The sequence below is a fragment of the Diabrotica virgifera genome, chromosome 6 (assembly GCF_917563875.1).
Source record: "Diabrotica virgifera virgifera chromosome 6, PGI_DIABVI_V3a".
NCBI lineage: Eukaryota > Metazoa > Arthropoda > Insecta > Coleoptera > Chrysomelidae > Diabrotica > Diabrotica virgifera.
This window is the reverse complement of record NC_065448.1, coordinates 46,788,561-46,813,732: the sequence shown is the minus strand read 5'-3', so window position 1 is coordinate 46,813,732 and position 25,172 is coordinate 46,788,561. Positions and strand designations below refer to the sequence as shown.

At 32.5% G+C, this 25,172-nt stretch overlaps 1 protein-coding gene across 1 annotated transcript in view; it reads left to right on the top strand.

Annotated features, from left to right (window-relative positions):
* LOC114341356 (uncharacterized) overlaps positions 1 to 25,172 on the top strand; it is an 80,019-nt gene that overhangs the window by 14,751 nt on the left and 40,096 nt on the right. Inside the window, exons 3-5 of the mRNA XM_050652779.1 lie at positions 635 to 764; positions 9,729 to 9,933; positions 20,327 to 20,510. Coding sequence (XP_050508736.1) covers positions 635 to 764; positions 9,729 to 9,933; positions 20,327 to 20,510 — 519 coding nt within the window. The remainder of the gene's footprint in view (positions 1 to 634; positions 765 to 9,728; positions 9,934 to 20,326; positions 20,511 to 25,172) is intronic.

The following is a 25,172-nucleotide window of genomic DNA, read 5'->3' as shown; positions in this document are numbered from 1 at the left end:
TCTACCCACTATCGCTGTGACTGTAGATGAGCTGGAGACTTAGCGTAGCTGGACAAAGCTTCAGCCATGTGTTTCTAATTATTATATCCATTTTCAGTAAAGTTAATTTTAAGTGAATTTCAGTGACTTTAGTTTAGTTCTGATCCTACTATTCTTATGCGATGAAGAAGAAGGCGGTGTTGTCGATTTTCCGTCGAATTGCAATTCCGAACCTTGCAATTGGTATTGTTTCACTTACTTAATACTTGTTAATAATATTGATTTTTTATAATATTAAAAACATAAGTTATTATTTCTTCAATTTCAAAAATTGGCTGTCCTCTAAAATTTGCCGCCCCCTGAATTTGCCGCCCCGGGCAGCCGCCCAGTTCGCCCACCCGTGGGGCCGGGCCTGGGTACATCTACAGGGTACCAGGGTTCCTCCCATATGATAATCTGACGCGCTCGAGTTACTGCAAAAATCCCCGCTTGGGCTCCCCTACCATAAGAGTATAACCAATTTCCAATTTGTAATAATTTAACTAATAAAATAAGTGGATTAAACGAACTTATTCAAAACAACACCATGTCAAATAATGTATGTAGTTTACCTTCGAGGTACAGATTTAAAAATACTTATATCGCATATTTTTAGTTCAAGGAAGATTGGAAAACACCAACTATTACAATGAACATAGATCAAAATCGCTCAAACTTTCGGAACAACTCCTGTACCTATTGACCACCAAAGTTCCTTCGAGTAGGGCTTCAACACCTAGCATCAGGTAAAATTTATTGTTATTAATTGAAGACACAAATGCATGAAGGGTCTATGTGACATTAATTTGCAAGTTATTGAGAAAAGTGAAGTTAAAGTTTTTTTCTACGACCGTTTAATAATATACTTATTATTCGCTATTTTTGAATAGATAATAACACCCATTACTTTACCCGTGAGTAATAATTCATTACTCACAGGCTGAAGTTAGGTTCAACTGGCGAATGTCACTTTTGATATTAAGTCGACTTTACACTACATGATTTATCATGTGATTTGTCATATGATTTTTCCCATGACGAGCCGCATGACAATGCTTATGACAAAACGAGCCGTATAAACAATGCAAAATCATATGACAAATCACACAGTGTAAACATGTAAATTTCACTCCATGACCAAATCATATGACAAATCACATGATAAATCATGTAAAGGTACCGTCCTATTCTCCTATGAAGAGCTATGACGCGCCGCATGACATTTGCTTATGACAAAATCATATGACAACTCAGCAAATCACACAGTGTAAACATGTAAATTTCTAGCTATGAGCTGTGACAAGTCGCATGACAATTGCTTATGACAAAATCATATGACAAATCACACAGTGTAAACATGTAAATTTCACTCCATGACCAAATCATATGACAAATCACATGATAAATCATGTAATGTAAAGTCGACTTAACGACGGCGCCAGATATACGGTATTTGGCAAATACCGAACAAATGCTTGCTATTTGCCTATTAGTGTGGAGGAGTTGCTTGCTATTTGGCATTGATGAATTTTAGTGCGTGTCGAATATTTGTCGTGCTCCCGTACGTTGTCGGTCTTTTCAACACTTCGAAGTAAACAAATATTCGCCGTTTGAATATTTTTAATGTCATCCACATATTCTTGCAAGCACAAGCAAGTTTTTTAGGTTAGGTTAAAGTTAATAACGTTTATTAAAGTAGTTTAGTTATTGTCACAGAGTGTAGAAAATATTGAAAATAGTAAATATGGAGTGGACCAATGAAAGTATTTTACAATTATTGGATGCATATGAAAATGAACCCATAATATGGAATGCAAATTGCTTTTTTCTGCTATTTAATAATAAACTTCCATCAGACATAATGACAAAAGCAGCTGAATTTATAAGAAGCTCTGTATCACTATCCATTCTGTACCTTTTTTTGTTCGTTTAGAATATATTTGTTGTTCCCACAGTGGCTCGATACACGAAAAATCTCGAATATGTGGTGCAAGGTGCTTGCCGTTTAACGAACACTTTCATGAGCACTCAAATATTTGATATTTAGCAAGCACTTGTTCAGTATTTGCCAAATACCGCATATCTGGCGCCGCCTTAATGTAAAGTCGACTTTAGTCTATATAAACTGTCGCCTTTATATAAACTGCAAATAAAATTACTTAAACTTGTTTATTTAACACAATAATTAGGTATTGTAATGTATTTCAATAATTAACTTCAAAAAATTTTTAAAGGATTTTTAACTGTAACATTGCGTTAGTATGTTTTTTCCTTTTATATTATACCTTGTTTACTACACATACCCGAACACCTTAAAAATGGGTCATGTTTGATGTCTCGAATTTTTTAAACCAGTGGTCCGATTTTAGTGATTCTTTTAGTATGTTATAGCCTTAATATTTAAGAATATCGTTTTGATAATATTGTTGCTAGAGAGGGAAATATCATTTTATACCGGGTGTACCAATCATACTGTGTTTTTTTTTTTAAGTTTGGAACACCCTGTGGAATATTCTAGCATATGTAAAATATTAAAATTAAAACTCGATTGTAGAGTTAGGCTTTCTTAACATTTTGCTTTTCGATTCATTTAATTATGTGGGATAGTAAAAAAGTTATGTGCGTTAACAACTATCCATGTTTTTCATCGATAAATTCTCATAGTAGGGGAGGAAAGTATGCTAAATATGTGAAGAGTATGTGCTAAAACCAGAAAAAGGTTAAGTTAAGTTTTCCATATAGTGGGGGACTTTTCATTTTTAAATTTAATTTTCTATTTGAAACAATCGTTCTTTTTTTCGATTATAGCGCGATCTATCCATAATTCGAAAAAATGTGTCGAATAAAAGTTGTTTATTTTTACGTAAAGAATCTAAATCTGCAATAAAAATTGGGGCTCCTATTTAAGATTTTAAATTAAATCCCCCACCCCCACCTCCGTGGGGTCTCGTGTTTGGTGTGAATACGTGTATTTTGCCGTTTTTCGATCTGATGTTCATTTTTCGTCGATGTTGTATATAAAATTTGTAAAAAAAACATGCCAAAATAAATACTGAATATTACATACTTGATTAAAATGTATGTGCGCTCAGCGTTCGACATTAAAACCCCCCTCGAAGCTAGTTCAGATAAAATCCACGGGAGGTCGTCATTGTGACATCGCTTAGTAATTTATTTATTTAATACATCTATTGAATTACTTTAGGCTTGTTTATTAAACTAAGCAGATAATGATGGTAGGGGAGCCCAAGCGGGTATTTTTGCAGTTACTCGAGCGCGTCAGATTATCACATGGGGAGAAACCTTGTACCCTGTAAATGTATCTATACCATATATTGGTTCTTAACACCGGGGAATTCATTAAGGGGAGACCGAAAAAAAAACTCTAAATCATCAGATTAAGATAAGGTAAGTTAAGTACATGCAAAATAGTGTATATTTAAAACATCTGATGATTTGAGCGGGGCGTAAGAAAATGGGTGAGTCACAAAGTTTCACAAAAAAAGCGAATATTTCGCGAAATAAACGTCAGATTGAAAAACTAAAAAATATGTGTTCAATATTTTTCAAAAATCTATCGAATAGTACTAAACAGGTCACCCCAAGGAGAGGGGTGGGGGGTAAATTTTAAATACGATATTTCGCAAAATGAACATCAGATCGTAAAACTGCAAAATACATGTATTCAACATTTTTCAAAAATCTATCAAATGGCACCAAACACGACCCCCCACGGAGGTGGGGTGGGGTGTTACTTTAAAATCTTAAATAGTACCCCCAATTTTTATTGTAGATTTGGATTCTTGACGTAAAAATAAGCAACTTTTATTCGCAACATTTTTTCCAATTATGGATAAATGGCGCTATAATCAGAAAAAACGATTGGTGGAAATGGAAAATCAAATTTAAAAATGGAGAGTCCCACACTTTATGGAAAACTTATCTTAACTTTTTTTGGTTTTAGCACCCACTCTTCACAATCCAATAGGTTCCCATAACGCTCAAGTAACTGAAAATTTAGCATACTTTCCTCCCCTACTATGGGGATTTGTTGATGAAAAACTTGGCTAGTTGTTAAAGCCCATAACTTTTTCACTTTCCAACATAAGCAAATGAATAAAAAAAGAAAATATTAAGAAATCAATATTTTATATATGCTAGAAATTAGAATATTCCACAGGGTGTTCGGAACTGTAAGAAGAAAACACAGTATGATTGTTACACCCGGTATAAAATGGCATTTACCTGTCTAGTAACAATATTATTACACGGATATTCTTAAATAATAAGGCTATAACATACTAAAAAAATCACTCAAATCGGACAACAGGTTTAGGAAATTCTAGACATCAAACATGTCCCATTTTTAAAGTGTTCGGCTAATTTTGCCGGTGTGTGTATTATGAATTTTGACGTTTACCATTTTTACTGACAGTGACAGTGACATTAGCGTATTTGGTGTGTTTATTGGAATTTAAAACTTTATTGTGTCTATTTTATAAAGTTATCTTGTGTTAATATATTCTAAATATATTATAACATATTATAGATAGTTACATTATTATATTATATATAGTTAAATATAAATGTGCATTATAACTTTTTAAAAATACGTCCACGCAAAGGTAATAGCCATTTCCTAATTATTACAATGACAGTAGGTGCAAAATACTTATAATTTTTCGGAAATGAAAATAATTTGAATTGACTATTTCTTGTTGTGTCTTTTACAACACATAATTAAGACAGCATTGCTAATTAATAGTAAGCAACCAATTATTCAGCCGTGTACTATTGGTAACCAAAATTTATTTTTATAAATTATAATTTTAATCTCGAGTAGTTGATAATTATGCTGTTTTACTAATTAAAATAAAAAAGGTCGTAGAAAAAGTATAGTATTCTACTTGCATGTAATGGCTATTACTCACTCGGATGAATTACGACACTCGCCTACGGCTCGTGTCGCAAACTTCATCATCGTGAGTAATAGCCATCATTACATGCTCGTTGAATAATATACTATTATACTAGAATTTTTTTACTATAAGGTCTAAATAGACTACATTTATAGGATATGTAGTCCTAAAACTAATGTATTTATTAACAATATTAAAACAAAACATTTTTTATACAGTGAGGACGTTTGAGTTTGCATAAATTCATTATCTCGAGGATGGGCTTTGAAGAGAAATCCTCAGATAGGTCGATTTTTATTTTTAAATTAGGACTTTTTAGCATATATGTAATACTAGTGACGTCAGCCATCTGGGCTTGATGACGTAACCGATGATTTTTTTTAATAAGAGTAGGGGTTGTGTGACAGTTCATTTGAAAGGATATTTAATTATCTTCAGTGATGTAATATAAACAATAAGATAATTATTTATACAGGGTGGCCAAAAATTTTTTTTAATTAAATTAATTATTGAGACAAAAAGAAGAATGTATGTAATTTATTTAATTCGAAATACATTTTACTGTTGTCTGAAAACAGGAAAAAATGTTTATTTGATAAATAAATATTGTTTTTCGCTTTAATTCAATATTAAAGCTGGCACCCACTTATCTCTTAGCAGTTTAAACATTTAATTTAAGGGAAAAACAATGTTTATTTTCCAAATTAACATTTTTTTCTGTTTTCTGACAGCAGTAAAATGTATTTTGCATTAAATAAATTACATACATTCTTCTTTTTGTCTTAATTGATTTAATTCAAATATATTTTATATTGCTGAATAGAGAATTAAATTACCTTTCAAATGAGCTATCACACAACCCCTACTCTCTTTTAAAAAATCATCGATTACGTCATCACGCCCAGATGGATGACATATGACGTCACTAGTATTATATATATATATGTCAAAAAGTCCTAATTTCTTCTTCTTCTTGTTGTCCTTATGCCCTATAAGAGCGTCGGACTTTGGTATCGCCTATCCATCTTTTACCCATTTCTTCCACGCCTTCCGGTCTCCTGCCATTTCCTTCATCTGTTGCACTGTTTTCCCTCTCTTTGTCTCGATTTCTTCGATTTGTTCCATCCACCCCTTTCTAGGTCTGCCCCTTCTTCTTTTCCCCTGTCTTTTGGCATCTGACACCTTCTTTACTAGTCTGTTCTCGTTCATCCTAGTTATATGTCCAAACCAATTCAGTTTTCTTCTTTCAATTTTTTTTCTCTATTGGTTCCTGGCTTAACACGTTTCTGATGTTTTCGTTCCTTTCCCTGTCCATCTTCGTCTTTCCAGCTATTTTTCTCAGCTGCTTCATTTCTGCTGCATTTATGGCACTGTCTGCACTTTCATGTCTTTTATTTGTGACCCATGTCTCCCTTGCATATAGAAGAGTTGGTACTGTGATTGTATTATATACATGTATTGTTGTTTCCTGGCTGATGTCCCTTTTTCCCAGTATCATATTATTAATCGCATAATATATTTTCTTAGCTTTCTTTGTCCTATTTGCAATTTCTAGGTCTAGCTTTCCGTCATTTTATATTATCGTGCCCAGGTACTCTGTAACAAAAACGAGGCTGTGATGTGGCGGAATAGATATAGCTTTAAAGGGTAGTTACTTAGTTATGGAAGTTTCCTCAAACTAGGCTAGCTGGAAATTGAAGAGACTAAACAGTAGGGCTCAGGGGAGGATCAGGCCGTATTTGCACGCCCGAAATAAGACGGTACCTAATGAAGTACTGGAGTGTTAGAAACTAAATTAAAATAAGGAAAGAAATGAAAAGGAACTACTGACCGAGAAGATATTACTGAGAATGTATAAGGGCGCCAGGGAAGAATTGAATATATTCTTCTCCACGTGACCTATATTGCTGTACCTAACCAATACTATTAAAATGGTAGGATAATAAAACATATAAGTATGTACAACCAACAAATTTAATGAAAAAAAACCTATAACCCCTATATACAATTTTATACAAACTAGCTAACCACCGGACGTACTAGGCTAGTACGCTCCTGTCTATTACACAGATATTACAGTATAAAAAGGAAATGTATTGAATTTATTATACCAAGACAGTTAATGGATCTAAATATGTGTGTACAAAAACTTATTATTAAGGAGGATTACAATATTGGTTGACAATCCCACATCTGATCGGAATGACACACCGGACAATACTGATAGATTGTGATAATAACCGAGATAGTGTGCACAGTATCTTACCAGACAGGTTATGGTCTCCGGACTATTTTAAATAAAATAAAATACAAATACAATAATGAAAATGACATATAAAAGTTGTTGAAAAGAAAAATATTGATTATGATAACGTTAATTGATTTTAGAAAAATGAATTTATATGATTATAAAGATTATATATGTTATTAAAAATGTTAAAGTTGAAATATGTTATGTAAAAGAATTGAAAATGTAAATTTTAATAATAAAACCTGTCGTTTCTACAAAAAGTAGGCCTGTGGCTTCTCTAAACTCCGGTTAAGTTGGTGCGGGAGAGCCAAGTAAGGTATCTTCCGGGTTTCCTCTACCTTAGGGGGAGTACTTCTCACCAACCAGAAGGTACGACGATGTGGTGCGACAAGGAGGTACTTCCTAGCACCGGGAAAACTGTCTATCTCCAAAAAAACAAAAAAATAAAATCCATCCAATGGCAAAAGAACCCAAAATGATCGTCTATTCCATATCCAAAAAAAAGATTGACTTAATCTTGATCTCCACCAGTGGCTAAAAACAAAAACTTGATCAGCTGATTGCCTTGACCACAAAAGAAACAGGGCCTCTGCAAAAAGGTGTACCACCTTATCAGAACTTGACAGAGAAAAAATCTAAGAAAAAAATGAAGTTTGATGTACTTGCTTGAAATGTCATTGACCTTGATTATCCTTGACTGGAAAGAGCCTTTTTAAAGGAATATAAGGAAGTATTTGAACAAGTAAATATGAATCTGGTAATCAAGATTACTTTAAGGAGTTATATAAAGGAGAGAATGAGAATGGTCATTGATTCCAAACTGATTTTGAACTGGAAGTATATAGTTAGAAAGAATTCTTTTCTCTGTAGAAAAATAAGTGCGATGGTATTGAAATATTGCAAATCTGATGATTGAAGAATAACAATTCATTTAAAGATAATATATTAAGATATTGAGAATGAATAACAGGGTTATTTTTTTTATTTAAGGAAAAACATAATTTCTTTAATACATACCCATTACTCTTCAAAAAAAGGTATTGGAAAACAAAGACTCTTCTTTCCCAAAACACTTAACAACCAAGAACAAAACAACTCCTTCTCACGTAAACTTATATTCTATTCAAACATTTCAACTAAAATTTTATATTCTTTGTAATGGCCACTTTCAATACAATTGTCTGTAAAGTTGGTTGCATACCTAGTTCCTATTGGAATAAATATTTTAGTAACGATGGTAATAACTAATCGTTACAACTCGTAGGCTGTCACCCTCTCCAATTCTTGTCCTAACTCGTAGGCTGTCACCCTCTCCAATTCTTGTCCTCTACAGAACACTCGTGTTTCGCCTTTAATCTCCTGCTCCCGCTGACCTATTTTCATCGTCTTGCATTTGCTGATGTTTATTTCTAATTTCATTTTCTCTATTTCCTCAGTCCATACATGAAATTAGTCGTTGCATCTTTCTCGGGTTGTCTGCTATGCTATATAATCCTTCTATCATAACTGGTGTTATGTGTGTGTAGCCTATTATTGTTTTTAACTGATTTGCCCTTATTTTTACATGTTTAAATAATTTATCCATAATTATGACGAATAGGAGTGGGCTTAGGCTATCTCCCTGTTTTATCCCCTTATTCATCCTAAATTCTAGTGATCTGCTACCTCCCATTTGTACTTTTCCCACCACTCTACTGTATGTACTTTTAATTTTCAGAAATATGATTCATTGTGATTTTAAATAAACACCAACAATACTAATCGAACCAACATTCTGTTAAAAATTGACCATGCAATTTCAATGCGGCATTTTATTTCTGTTGTTTGATCAGTATCTTCTGTGATATAATTATGCTCCAAGGTATTTGTATGAAGATATTTGTGCTTTTGTACCAAAAACTCGGTTTTTGTACCAAAAACATACCAAAAACTCGGTTTTCTTCAAATTTATTCTTAGTCCATAATCGTTGCAGTGTATTTGTTGAGCAAGGTGTTAGAGTTCTAGTGTTCCTGCCAGAAGGATGGTATCGTCAGCATATATTATTATTGTTAAGTGGTCCACCTTTTATTATTAGGCCCTCACTGACTTTGGCTAACGCTAATTCTAAGATGGCTTTACTGTATAAATTAGACAATAATGGTGATAAAATATATCCTTGGCGCACACCACGGCGAATCTGGATATCCTCAGTCAATTTATTTTCAACTTTCACTTTCGCTGTTAGATGTCAATAGAGGTTACATACATATAATTCTAATGTCTTTATTGTCTATGTTTTTATTTAACAAAATGTCTTTAAGACAATCATGATGCACTCTGTCCAATGCCTTCTCAAAATCAATGAAACAGGCCTCTAGTCCCTGATTTATATATATTCATAACATCTATAAAACTCATGTATTGGGAATAAACACAAGCATGCCACTTTTAAGCGTTGTCACTGTGTAAAAAATAGGCGCAAAATAATAATTCTCTCTATTTTTTAAGTTTACTAATTTTTTGTTCATTAATTTTTTGTCAAAGTTCTATTATTTTTTAGCTACTATGGTTCCCAAATAGATTATATGAGTCCGGCCCACATTGATGTAGAAACTACTCCAGTGGATACTCTCCCTGGAAATAGCGATCATGATCATACTTTTGTAGAATCACCTAGAAGGAAAAAAGTTCTAAATGGAAGAAGTAGAAGTTCCTCAGAAGATTCACCAAATGGCAAAAGAGGTGTTGATATAATTGATACGGCAGTAAGTAAAAGGTTTTTTCTACTTTTATGCAGGGCGATTGATTATTGTGATAAGCTCCGTACATCCGCTATAGTAATAGATAGCAATAAAAGTTAATAACAAAAGTTGTAGACAACTTTAAGCTTCCCATTTCAAAATTAATTAGGATGTTACAGGTTGTTCGTTAATATAGTGGCAGACCAAACTTATGATTTTTTAAATGGAACACCGTGTATTTTATTTTATATTCGAAATCTTAACTTCTCCATTACAAAAATATGAAGGTTTGGTATGTTCTTCTTCTTCTTAAAGTGCCTATCCGTTCCGGATGTTGGCGATCATCATGACTATCTTGACTTTGTTTACCGCAGCGCGGAACAGTTCAGTGGTAGTGGTGTTATACCACTTTCGTAAATTTTGAAGCCAGGAAATGCGTCTTCTTCCCGGTCAACCCAGGAGATACTTAAGATGCGCCTATAACACCACATTTCGAAAGCTTCGAGCCGATTCATAGATGCAACAGTTAGTGTCCACGATTCCATTCCGTAGAGCAGAACTGTGAATATGTAGCATTTCAACAGACAGTATTTTGTTTTTAATGATATGTCTCGACTGTTGAAAATGGGTCTCATTCTAACGTATGCTGCTTTCGCTTTTATTATTCGCTGTTTAATTTCTGTTGAGTGGTCCCATTGGCTATTTAAATTCGTACCCAGATATGTATATTGCTCAATTCTTTCGATATTCTGTTGGTTGACTGTAAGTTGAGCGTTTAATATTGGTTTTTTACTAATTGTCATAAATTTAGTCTTTATGTTAAGACCTAGTCCGCATCTGTTTGTTTGGTATGTTATAGAGGGTATTTACAAAGTTATAACCAATTTTATATGAAAATCATAACAGGTTCAACTACCTGTATAAATAAAAATAAGCACAACAGCAATGGTTTATTGATATTGAATGTGTTAGGAGGTCATTTTGAACAACTTATGTAATAAAATATTTCAAATATTTTATTAAAAGTAGCTTTTAATTTTTTCAAAAATGTTGTATTTTGTGTTCATGTTTTTTTTTGGAAAATTTTTTACTGATAATTTATTTGTTACATTGTTACATTTACATACAAAAGTAGTTTTTAATTGTTTTCACAAAATGTTGTATTTTGTGTTTGTTTTTTTTTGTGAAATTTATAACTAATAAATTATTTTTCTTTCTTTATTTGTTACACTTACATACAAAAGTAGTTTTTAATTGTTTCAAAAATGTTGTATGTTGTGGTAGCGGTTGTGTTTTTTTTTTTTTTTGTTAAATTTAATACTAATAAATTATATTTCTTTCTTTATTTACTACATTGTTACATTTATTACCAGATTGATAATCAGTAATCGTAAATTGTCAGTTTAAGACAATTAAGTCATGGCTTACTTAAAATTTGGAAAGATTTCGACCCGTAATTAATAATTTGCTCTGAAAAATGAAAATATCTCGAAAACTAATAAATTTAGACATAGGGAATGTTATATAGAAATTAAAGTACGGTAATGGTACTTTTCGATAGTGATATAAAATATAGGGTGTTCCATTTAAAATTACTGAGAAAATAATGTACTTGCGTTTGTCTCTCCCTCTATTCAATATAAAGAAAATTAGCAATATAGCAGTTATGAAAATTTTGGCAATAAATAAAAAAATATGGCATCAATAATCCATTGCTTTTGTGTTTATTTTTATTTATACAATGAGTTGAACTTGTTACGATTTTCATATAAAATTGGTTATAACTTTGTAAATACCATGTATAACATAACAAAGCTTTATATTTTTGTAATGGAGAAGTTAAGAAGATTTCGAATATGAAATAAAATACAGGGTGTTCCATTTAAAAAAACAAGTTTGGTCTGCCACTATGTTATCGAACACCCTGTAACATTCTAATTAATTTTGAAATGCGAAGCTCAAAATTGGCTACAATTTTCTTTATTTACTTTTATTACTATCTATTACTATAACGGATCTACGGAGCTTTACCCCACTAATCAATCACCCTGTTAATGGGTGGGCATAAGTCAGTTAATCAATTTGCATACCAAACAAGAAGAATAAAACAAAACTATACAGAAAACTAGTTTATTGCTTATTATTTCATTCATAGAGATTCTGACCAATAGAAACCTGCAAGAATAAAAATTACAGCGATTATTTCATTCATAGGAGATTCTGACCAATAGAAAGCTACATAAATCTAAATTAAATCGATAATTTTTGATAATTTCCCGTCGTCAAGTATATTACGTCAGATGCCCTTCGTTGCTACGAAAAAATACATTCAGTGACATTAATGACAATTAATGTTTTAAAAATTATAAAAGTGATGACTTTCAACCGTCAAATTAATATTTATAACAACTGTGTGTTTAATTGTACTAATTTGTACTTACATAAATAAATTACCGTAAAATTTTGGTGTTTACAGTTTTATTCATGAAATAACCGCAACAAATTGCACTCGATCTCTAAAATTAATATAGAATTTTAGAGCTCTTGTGCAATTACTACTGATTATTTCATTCATAGGAGATTCTGACCAATAGAAAGCTACAGCAATCTAAATAAAATGGATAATTTTTGATAATTTCCCGTCGTCAAGTATATTACGTCAGATGCCCTTCGTTGCTACGAAAAAATACATTCAGTGACATTAATGACAATTATGTTTTAGAAATTATAAAAGTGATGACTTTCAACCGTCAAATTAATATTTATAACAACTGTTTGTTTAATTGTACTAATTTGTACTTACATAAATACATTACAATAAAATTTTGGTTTTGAACAGTTTTATTCATGAAATAATCTCAACAAATTGCACTCGATCTCTAAAATTAATATAGATTTTTTGCCCTCGTTACACTTTGACATAATTTCACTTGCCTTCGGCTCGTGAAATTAAAACTGTCAAAGTGTCACTCGGGGAAAAATTCAATAATTTTATAGCTCTTGTGCAATTACTACTGATAGTTTTTGATAATTTCCCATTTTCAAGTATTTTACATCAAAAGCCCTTCGTTGCTACGCAAAAATACATTCGGTGACATTAATGATAATTAATGTTTTACAACTTGTCACAGAGAACAGCAAGAAACAGGCTTAGATATCAATAATTATTCAGGCGAAGATATCAATAAAATATTAGTTAAAATGATTTAAGAAGAGAGTTTTAATCTTACCGAATTACTCTCGAGCTCGAATTATCGATTTGTTTTGCCCTCGTGACACTTCATTTTTTCACTCCCCTTCGACATATTTTCACTCCCCTTCGGGTCGTGGAATTCTTTCAGTGTCACTCGGGATACAAATCGATAAATTTAGAGCTATCGTGTAATTACATACTGCTGATTATTTCATTCATAGATATTCCGACCAATATAAAGCTACAAAAATAAAAATTACAGCAATAATTTTTTTGATAATTTCCCGTGCGTCGTCAAGTATTACGTTAGATGCCCTTTATTGCTACGCAAAAATGAACATTCAGTGACATTAATGGCAAAGGCAATAAATAGAACTTGTCAAAGAGAACACCATGAACAGGTTTAGCAAATAGTCAGGCGAAGATATCAATAAAATATTGGTTAAATTGATTTAAAAAGACAGTTTTATTCATGAAATAATCTCAGCGAATTACACTCGATCTCTAAAATTATTATCGACTTGTTGCCCTCGTGCCACTTTGACATAAATTAAAACTGTCAAAGTGTCACTCGGGATACAAATCGATAATTTTAGAGCTTTCGTGTAATTACTACTGATCATTTATATACAAAATAATCATGGTTTTAAAGCTACTATTTGTGTTCTAACTGCAGACCACCTTCTTCAATGCAGCTACGACACCGTTAGTTACGCTTTTGCTAGAACCGTTTTTCAAAACTTTTCAACAAAAATGATAAGAACCGAAATTGTTGCAAATGCGATCTTCTACACTTTCTTTTTTTTTTCTTGTAAATTTTTTCGTGCGGTCTATATTTTCCGAGTTAAGAGGGAAATAGAAGGAGGAGGGAAGCATAATTATTTAATTATTTCGTTTGTTATTAACTTTACGACATGAATATACATAAAAGAAAAATGGAACGAATTGCTTCATACAATTTTGTTCAATCTCTCATTTTTTTTGATAAAATCGACGTTTGAGGTCGTACATATGCGGTAAAGGCGTGAGCGTAAGACCTTGTGGAAATTGGGCATATAGGAATTGTTTTTGTTCAACATCTCAGCAATTTTAAACTCTTTGGCAAAACGTTAAGGACTTAATGTGGCAATTAGTCCAGAGAAATAAGATTTTTCTCGTGACACATCTCCCTCCAGGCCGAAACCAAATTTTTTCAGTAGTATAGACATCTATATTAATAACCTTTATGTTTCCTGTAGCCGATTTTGATGATATACATAGTTATAAACAAATGAAGATCAAAAACGGTAAATTTTCGCTTTTTTCGTCTATAACCAAAAAGTTAAGCATTTTAAACAAACTTACGAGTAAGAAACTCATAAATCGTCTAAAATATTTCAATATGGCGTTCGCTGAATATGTCTGCCCTTATTGGTTGCTTAGAAAATTGCAAAATAAATTATAAATTTTGAGTTTTTATAAATATTCATAACTTAGATAAAAATTAACTTAGAACCTTCTTATTACACGAATTGCTGAGACTTCTGGTGCTTAAATTATATTTTAAATTTCAAAGCAATTGGTCAAATAGGTTAAAAGTCATTTAATTTGTTTATCCCAAATTCATGTTTTTTGCAACACTATAAGTCAGAAAATTATGAGGTTACAGTAAGACTTCTGACAGTTTATGGAAGAAGAACATTTATTTATACTATTGACTTAATTAAAAAAAAATGACAAAAAGTAATTTTAAACAGTGTAAAATTATTTTGCAAAAACATGTCGATTTTTTGCCTACTTATAAACAATTAGAATAACTTTTTAACCGTTACCCGTAGAAAAATTATTTTTTCATATTTGGAAAGACTGAAACATTTATAAAGAAAAACAATTGTTCTACGACAATTAGGGACGAAGTTAGCCCCCTTTTTTTAATTCACGTGTTGCAAAATAATTTTGCAGTATTTAGAATTATTTTTTGTCATTTTTTTTAATTAAATTAATAGTATAAATCTTCTTCTTTCATAAACTATCCAAAGTATTAATGTAGTTTCATCATTTTCTGACTTTAGCGTTGCAAAAAAAATTAATTTGGGATAAACAAATTAAATACCTTTTAAACTGACCAATTTCTTTGAAATTTAAGGTATGATTTAAGCACCAGAAGTCTCAGCATTCCTTGTAATAAGAACGTTCAAGTTAATTTTTACATAAATTATGAATATTTATAAAAACTCAAAATTTATGATTTATTTTGCAATTTTCTAAGCAACAAGTAAGAATAGACATATTCAGCGAACGGCATAATGAAGTTTTTTATACGATTTATGAGTTTCTCACTCTCAAATTTGTTTAAAATACTTAACTTTTTGGTTGTAGACGAAAAAAGCGAAAATTTACCGTTTTTTGATCTTCATTTGTTTATAACTATGTATATCTTTAAAATCGGCTGCAGGAAACATATAGGTGATTAATATAGATGTCCACACTACTCAAAAGATTTGGTTTCGGCCTGGAGTGGGTTGTGTCACCAACAGGATATTTTTTTCCTGATTTCTCTGAACTTCTTTGCAATTTTTTTTTGCCGACGATATTTTCTGTGTTAAAACGGGAACAGTCGCGTTTTTTTCTGCCACATGATCGGTCACGCGTTAAATTATATACCTACAGTCCGTCTAATTTACTTACCATTGCACGTCATTATTTACGTTAGAGATCTAAGTTGACATTGTTGCCCAATTACAAAAAATTCTTGAATTCATTTTAAATCAAATACATCACACAATTTTTGCGGAAGTGGATTATACAGCAAAACAAATTAATATTTAATAAATTAATAAAAACTTTAGAAATAGAAAACAAGAATTAAGTTATAATCTTACGTTAAAGTACATAGTAGAAACAGTAAATATAATGAAACAAATACTTATAGTAAGGAATATAAACAAATATGAAGTGTCATCACCGCAACTGTCAAATAAATGTTACCAATTTATGCCAAAATATCACCTTCGTTCGATTATAGTTACAGTGTATTCCGAACAAATGTGCTTCATAAAAATGCTTTATAATCCATTTATACAAATTAAATGAAACATATTATTGTGTATTTCGTCAAGTTAACATTAATAGAAATATTTAAATATTATTTCTACGCGTATATAATAAAATATGCCTAGTGGCTGTAACGCCAGTGTACTCGGAAAAGTGATTCTAAAAAAGAACACACCTACCGCCTAAATATTTCGTGTTGGTATCATGTGACGTCTCGGGCTATGACGCGGATGACGTGCAACGGTAAGTAAATTAGATGGAGTATAGTTCTTCCACTCTATCTTTTCCCATATATGAAATTATATACGAATCACTTTTTATACTTCGTTCGGTCCCTTTTTACTCAGAAAAACTAGTATCGCAAAATTATGCCGCTTGTCCATAGAAACCACAATAAGTTGAACAAGGATAAACAATACGGCATGTAAAAGATGGTTTTGCTTGTTTTTGATTCAGAGGGATGCACAATCGATGGACAGCTGTTTCCACCATTTCAGGCTTTATCAACAGCGCTAGCGTGCACTCCTCTGAATCGAAAAACAGCTCAACCATCAATTTAAGGGGAATTTGAAAGTTCATTCAAATTCCCATTGGGACGCGATCCAGCGACATCTCTCAACAAATTGAAGAGTCTCACATGCAGAATTCACCATTAAAATGGTAAATCGTTATTTAAATCTGAGACTTTTCGTGTTGAAAGTTCTTTCTGGTACATCCTTAATCTGCGACTTTTACAATTTATAAGACCGCAGACGACGAATATAGAAAACGAAAAGGATTCCTTGCAATCATATTCCATTTTCATTCGTCTCGGAAAAGGGCAGAAGAGGAACTTCCTAGTACTCAAATCTGAGTAAAGATAGAAAAGTAAAAGTGCACTCCTCGTGCACGCTAGCGCTGTTGAAAAAGCCTGAAATGGTGGAAACAGCTGTCCAGCGATTGTGCATCCCTCTGAATCAAAAACAAGTAAAAACATCTTTTACTTTTCTATCTTTACTCAGATTTGAGTACTAGAAAGTTCCTCTTCTGTCCTTTTCCGAGACGAATGAAAACGGAATGTGATTGCAAGGAATCCTTTTTTTTTCTATATTCGTCGTCTGTGGTCTTATAAATTGTAAAAGTCGCAGATTAAGGATGTACCAGAAAGAACTTTCTTAAATAACTATTTACCATTTTAATGGTGAATTCTGCATCTTAGACTCTTCAATTTAATACGGCATGTCTTTGATACCTCGTTTACTATGCATTTTGACATTTATCATTTTCAATGACAGTGACATTAGCGCATTTAGATATGTATAGATATCAGAGATCGTTTAGATATGTATAGTATCTGAGTACAAAAAGACTCTTAACTAGAAAATTATACTTGAAAATTTTGACCTACGATTCCAGTCGCGTCGTTAGTTTTTTTCTAACATGAGTCAATTCCACTCATATTTAGTTATGCTGTCCGGTACCATTGAACGTGCACATTACCACTCGAGGAACTTACGAGTAAAAAACTATGTTGCCAAATTTTTCATCAACTTATCACGGAAAAGGATAAAATGTTAAATTTTTTCTAACAGCGCGACCAATCCCTGGTTAAGGCAAGCGTCCACAGACCCGCATCGTACGCAACGGATTTTAGTTTGCCTTGTACAAAAACTTATGTAACTGCGTCCACTGATCCGCATCGTACGGATCGCATCATCGGTAATGCCGAAGGGTTGCTTCGAGAGGCAACTTTTGCGATGCGTTCCGATGAATCATTCGAAATGCCGATCAGTGGACGCACCGCAGGCACTCTGTTCGGAATTTCGCTTGGCCCAGTGGGAGCTAATCTACGGCTAATTTGTATTTGACGATCGTCTTCTTCGTAATGAAACAAGTAAACTCAGTTTTATCTTTTATTTTATATATTATACAATAGGTATATTCAGGTTAAAATATTACAGTCCATGATAAGTTGATTATGGTTATGGGGATTAAAATTTCATAAATATTAGGTACTCATTTTTCATTATTGGTATTTTTTAAGATATCTTGAGTATCCAACTATGAAAATTATTCTCGTTAAAAAAAAACAACACATTTTTCTATCTTAAATGCAATGAACTTTTTAAAAAATATTAGACTTGTTAATGATGTTCCTGAGAGAAGTGTAAAATTGATGCAAGACATTTCATTGTCACTCAAAAAAGATGAAAAAGCAAGCAAAGTGTGTTACAAGTACATACATAGTGGTAGGGGAGCCCAAGCAGGGATTTTAGCAGTTACTCGAGCGCGTCAGATTATCATATGGGGAGAAACTTGGTACCCAGCATATGTACCTCTACCATATATTGGATCTTAACACAGGGGAGTTCGTTAGGGGGGCCCGAAAAAGAAAATCTATCCTTAAAAAAACTCGAAATTGTCAGTGCTCAATATTTCTTAAAAATCTACCGAATGATACCAAACACAACTTCCCACGGAGAGGGGTGGGGGTAAATTTAATATTTTAAATACGAATCACGCGATATTTCGCGAAATGAACATCATATCGAAAAACTGTAAAATGCACTTATTTAATATTTTTTAAAAATCTATCGAATGGCACCAAACACGACCCCCCACGGATGTGGGGTGGGGGGTAACTTTAAAATCCTAAATAGGAGCCCCCATTTTTTATTGCAGATTTGGATTCCTTACGAAAAAATATGTAACTTTTATTCGAAACATTTTTTCGAATTATGCCATAGATGGCGTTATAATCGGAAAAAACGATTGTTGGAAATGGAAAATTAAATTAAAAAATGACAAGCGCCCGCTAAAATGGAAAATGTTACTTAACTTTTTTTGGTTTTAGGACCTACTCTTCACAACCCAATAGGTTTCCAAAGCGCTCGAGTGACTGCACATTTAGCATACTTTGCTCCCCTATCATAGTTTAAAAACACAGAAAGTATTTTACCGATTTCAGAAAGGCAACTTTAATTAATCTTTAAAGAAACTTTTACTGATGTAGTTACATTTTCCATTTAAATCAAATTGTAACAGCTTTGTGTATTCCTTTATATCAAAATGTATAATTAGTTGGAAATTGTGTGCTACTATGCGGTCTACCGAGAGAATTTGTGTATCAGCTGTAATTTTTATGCCGATAAGGAAGGTTTACAAATCATTTTTGAATGTATTTTTTAAAAACATGTAGAGTTTATGTAAGGTTTTATAGCTCTAAAGTTAATAATTTTCGAAATATTTAAAATGACATATGAGAGTTTTACCAGTATAGTGTCATTTTTAAATAATTTGACATAGGGATATAGTGAGATTTTTAAAGAAAATCTTTGACAACATAGGGACCGTTCAAGTATTACGTAACGCAGGTTGGTGGGGGGGTCAAAAATCTTCAAAAATTGCGTTACGCAATAGTTAAACTCCCATAAGAGTGCGTTACGTAGGGGGGGGGGGGTTAAAAATCTTCAAAAATCGCGTTACGTAATACTTAAAAGCTCCCATAGGTATATCAATATAATACACAATGTTGTTCTGAAGCTATTTCCTTGTGGCATTTTTATAATGAACTATTTTAAATGGGAAATAATTGTGAAATAAAATTGTAGCTTATTTCCCATTTAAAATAGTTCATAATATACAATGTGATCACTATTTGCAAATACAATTTTTTTTTTCATTTTTTTTTAATGGTATATTAGTATTGCATTTTGTAGTAAATATTACAGGCTTTCTTTTGATATCAGGTTGTATGTACCTAGTATGTTTCGTTTTGTAGATATTTAAAAAAGAACTATATATTTTACGTTTTTGCGGATTTCTTATTACTAAAGAGATACATTAAAATATATTTTACCATACTAATAAATATAGTTAATATGCTTAAATTAATTATTAAATTAAATAAACAACCAATTTTAAAGTCTACCTTAGTAATTTTTCTACCCTAGCAGGTAGTGGCATCGGTAATCCGATCGCTACCGATACAGTGGACGCAGTATGAAAAATTAATCCGATGCGTACGATGCGTCCGATGCGGACCTGTGGACGCTTCCCTTGAAAGGGCGCCATTACACAGCATTGGAATCCTATCGTCTGTCACCTAAGGCGCCGTCTCGGCAAACTAAGGATGACGTCCTCAACAACTATTTCATATTTCTATTGTAGTGGTTTATTTTTATTTATTGGTCTTTTGTCTATTTTTTACAGACGCTGGCACAAAATCTAATGGACAATACTGTGTTCCAAGAGAAAATAGCACAGACAATTAATAAAGTAGTGGAAAAACAAAAGAAAACAACTGAAGCTGATGAACTGAACCAGACTGTCAAATCAGCAGTTGAAGTTGCTGAAGCAGATCCCCTCTTTGACGAGCTTTTGCGAGAGATACTAGGTATATATTTTCAATCAGATATACAGGTTGAACTCAAAATATTAAGATTTTACCCAAATCACTTAAAACTGTTTTTACCCAGTACTTTAAAACTATTTGACGTATCCTTATCATACTTGACAGAAAGTGTGGCTACTAAACACCCTATTAAATTGTGATAAATAAACGTTTCTAGCTACCAGAGGCGTACGACAGGGAATAGTGAATGATTGACGCTTCCCAAATTCTACGCCACTGGGTGAATTACTATTTTAAGGCAATTTTTCGATTCTCCAATACTTTCTATGTAAATAGTATACTCTCGATTGGTAACGATAAAGTCATTGGTTTTCGAGATATTTGAAGTTAAATATGAAACGGCACAGTTATTTTGATTAATGTATTGTGTCGCTTCATTTATAACTTCAAATATCTCGAAAACTGATGATTTTATCATTACGGATGAAGAGTATAGTATTTACATAAAAAGTATTGGAAAATCTAAAAGTTACACTAAAATAGCTATTCCGTCAGTGGTGTAGAATTTGGGAAGGGTCAACCAGTCAATTTCCCCTGTCGTACGCCTCTGGTAGTAGTTAGAAAGGATTATTTAACATAATTTAGTAGGGTGGAATGAAAAAAATGTTTTTATAATTTCGATGTGTAATAGTGATAGAAAGCGGCCTATAGCCATTGTTAAGCCACAAATAAAATATTTTTCCAAACAAAATATTTTTAGAAGTGCCGCAAAAGGGTTGAAAGTTGGAATATGGTTGGAATTTTTAGTTAAATTTTGCGAATTTTGATGATTTTGGTTTGGTAAAAAATAGCTATTGTAATGTCCTAATTCCTATTGTAAATGATAAATACACACTCTAAAACTACCTTTCAAGATAATTTTAGTTTTAACTTATAACAATCCAATATTTATTTTTATTAAATCACATTTACACGGTCGAACAACTAATAGAAAAACGAATGGCCAAAAATAGATCCGTCCATCTGGCAATTGTAGATCTTAAGAAGGCGTATGACTCGATACCTATGTCCAAGCTATATGGGAAGCAATGATTAATAAAAGCAGTAAAAGCACTCTACAAAAATAACACAGTAGTCCACAAAGGGACTACTACAGGGCTTCTCCACATCTCCTACCCTGTTCAAAATATTCCTGGAAAAGACCCTGAAACCATGGAAAATAAAGTGCGAAGGAATGGGTATACCAGTAAGGAATGAATTTGTATATACCCAAGTTTTGCTGACGACCAAATAGTGATCGCACAAGACGAAGATGACCTCAGTTTTATGATGAGGAAACTGGAACAGGAATATACAAAGAATGGGATGGAAATAAACCTAAAGAAAACTGAATACCTAACAGCGGAGAATGCAGAAATAAAACAACTGGAAATAGACGAAGGTAAACAAATCAGAGGAACAGATAAGTACAAGTATTTAGGTTTTATAATATCAAACAAAGGAACAACTGAGGAAGATATAAAAAATAGACTAGGATAAACAAGAGGCTGCATACGAAAATTGGACCCGATACTGTGGGATAAGAACATCAGCATAAAAACAAAAAGAAGAATATATAATACCATGACAAGACGTATCCTCACTTATGGGTGTGAAAATTGGACAATGAATTAATAAGAAAACCAAAAATAAAATAAGAGCAACCGAGATGGAATTCCTAAGGAGAAGCTGCAGAGTAACAAGGAGAGATAGAATAAATAACATAGAGATTAAGAGAAGAATGGGAGGGAACGCAGACATAATAGACTACATCGAACAAAAGAGATTAACCTGGTACGGACATGTCAGAAGAGCAGACCAAAGTCGGTGGATAAACCGATTAACAGAGTGGAGCCCGATAGGAAAAAGGAAGAGAGGCAGACCCCGAAGATCCTTCAGAGATGAAGAAGACGAAACAATGGAGAGAAGAAATCTACAGGAAGGGAACTGGCAAGACAGAAGGAGCTGGAGAGAACGGTTGAGTGAAGGTGAAGGAATACAGTAAAAACTGTGGATATCCTTAGTATATAATATTAAAATTCTTACTCCTTTTGGAAGGTGTAGGCACCTGAAAATTATTTATTTCTACAATGCTTGGTATATTTAGGGCCGGTATTTCCAACCGCACTTAAGCCAAAGCTTACTTTAAGCCTGAGGTTAAGCTTAGATGCGTAATCTTCAATAGGCTACACTTCAATAAGTTGAGGCTTAAGCATAGGCTTAAACCAAATAGTTTTAAGCTCGCGCGGGAGTTGGTTTACGCATTTGCTTAAAATTTGTTTTCTGTTTTTCAGGTAATTTCTTTAGATTAATAATTCGAGAGTCAATTTGAAAACCAACTTTTGCGTAATAACATTATTATTGGATTATTAACGATTATTAAAATAAAAATTTTACTCCATTTGGAAGGTGTACGCACATGAAAATTATTTATTTCTATTGTACAATGCTTGGTATATTTATTTTACAAAAGTAAACTTACATTCCAATTTGACATTTTAAGGAATATATCCAATAAACAAAATTACCAAGACGGATCTTCTATTCCTTATGCAAAATAACAATAAAACATAACCAGAGAATTTTTTTTTTTTTTTTATTAACATCCAAGTTTTTTTACAATCTGTTTTACAATGAAAACAATAAGTAAAATTGTTTGTCTTTACAATGGCAGAGAGATGTAAGGTCCAGTGACCAAAGCATCACGACACACACACATTACCTTGTTTACCGGTGAGATGCGCACATACACTGATACGCGAGCACGAAAACTAAAATTAAAACTGGCACAGAACACAATGGCTGACCAGAGACCACAAATGACCAGAGAAAATATAGACAATATAAAAAACATGAAGTAAAAACCACTTCTATGTAATAGGTATATTTATTAAAAATTTTAAAAAATCCCAATGGATTGAATAAAATGTGTCCAATTCAGAACGTTTTCGGACCAATCAGTCCATCATCAGTGAATCTAAAATAGAATAAGTAATCCCACTATTAAAATTGAAAAGATGGTTGAAATTTTGAAAGTTAAAAAATGTTCACTCAAATATTTGCTAAAGTTTTTTTCAGCTAACAAGACCGCTTTGCCATTAAATGCTGATAAGTTTGTTACTAGCGGAGCAGATAAGCGGCGATATGTTTTACACTACCTTTATGAATAACATTTTACTGGTCTGTTGTTTCAATCAGCACTCCTCAACAAGTTATCGTTTATTGGTTTTAATATTTTTTTGCAATAGTACGAGTACCGAATATTTATTTAAACAGTGAATTTATTACATGTTATTTTTTTTTAATTTCTTCTGAGGCAGTAGGTTTACCCAATAATCAAAGTTATGACTTTACAAGAACATATTATTTGAAAAATAAGGAGTATATACCATGTGTCATAATAAATGCAATCTTCTTTATTCACACTTTAAAAATTTGTTTAGTGTGTATGTATTTCTTAAAGACACACAATCATTGAAAAATGATTCATGCTATTTAAAAATATCTTTCTGTTAACGACACTGTTATCAACAAAGTAGATCAAATTCAAACTTGTCATCAAATTACACTTCTGTGTATCGTTAAAAATTAATGGATGGTCGTGGGTTGTATTGGTGTTGTTTAATACATAATTAGCAAAAATATTATTTAAAACATGCCAATGGTTTTTGCAATCACAATAAATGCAGTGTTTATGCCTGTTATTATAGCATTGGCTGTTAAATAATTTTTATTCGATTGTTTCGTCTGTTGTACAACCCTCGTCCTTTTTAGGGTGTAGTAGTTGTATATAAGTACATACCTATTTTTTATAGTAGTGTAGTGAAGCGGTACTTCAAAGTAAAATGAATAATTTGGAGAAACGTAGAGTGTTGTCTCCAGAAGAACGGCGTTTAGTTCTGAAAGTCGTAAGTTATTTCAATTTGGAAAAAAATAATATGGGTCCATTGACATCTGTTATGGCAGTTCAGAAACGCACATGCGATTCTTGCGGTATCTCAGATAGGACATTCCGAAGAATTAATAACATGAGTGAGGATGAAGTAAATAAATTTATCACAGTGACATATTTTTAAAAGTTGATTTACTTCAAAGGTGTGGAGAGCACAAAGTTCAAAAGAAATTTGTTACTGACCAAATGGCTCTTAAATATGGCCATGAAGTTCTTCGACTTCCGCCCTACCATTGCCACTATAATGCAATTGAGTTAGTTTGGGGTATAGCCAAAAATTTTTATGATAAACATGCGTCCAAAACAACAGATGACGCTAGCGTTCTTAGTTTATGGAAAGAATCGCTAGAACAAATAAAAGCAGTACAATGGCAAAATTGTATTAGACATACGGAAGACATAATCGTTAAGTCTTTTCAAACCGAGCGAGTTATAGACGAGGTCCGGCCTCTAATTATTCGGATAGACAATTCAGTTAGTGACGACTCTGATAGTGAAATATCAGACAGTGAATAGGACAAATCGTTTGCTAAAAAGAAGTGTTTCGGGAATTCAATTCGGACTTGCAAAGCGGTGTGTTTTAGTTAAACGATAAAGTACCTTCGGTCTAATTACTGGACTTCTTCTTCTTCATGTGCCATCTCCTCTAAGAAGGTTGGCAACCATCACGGCAATTCGCACTTTCGATACCGCTGCTCTAAAGAGATCAGCAG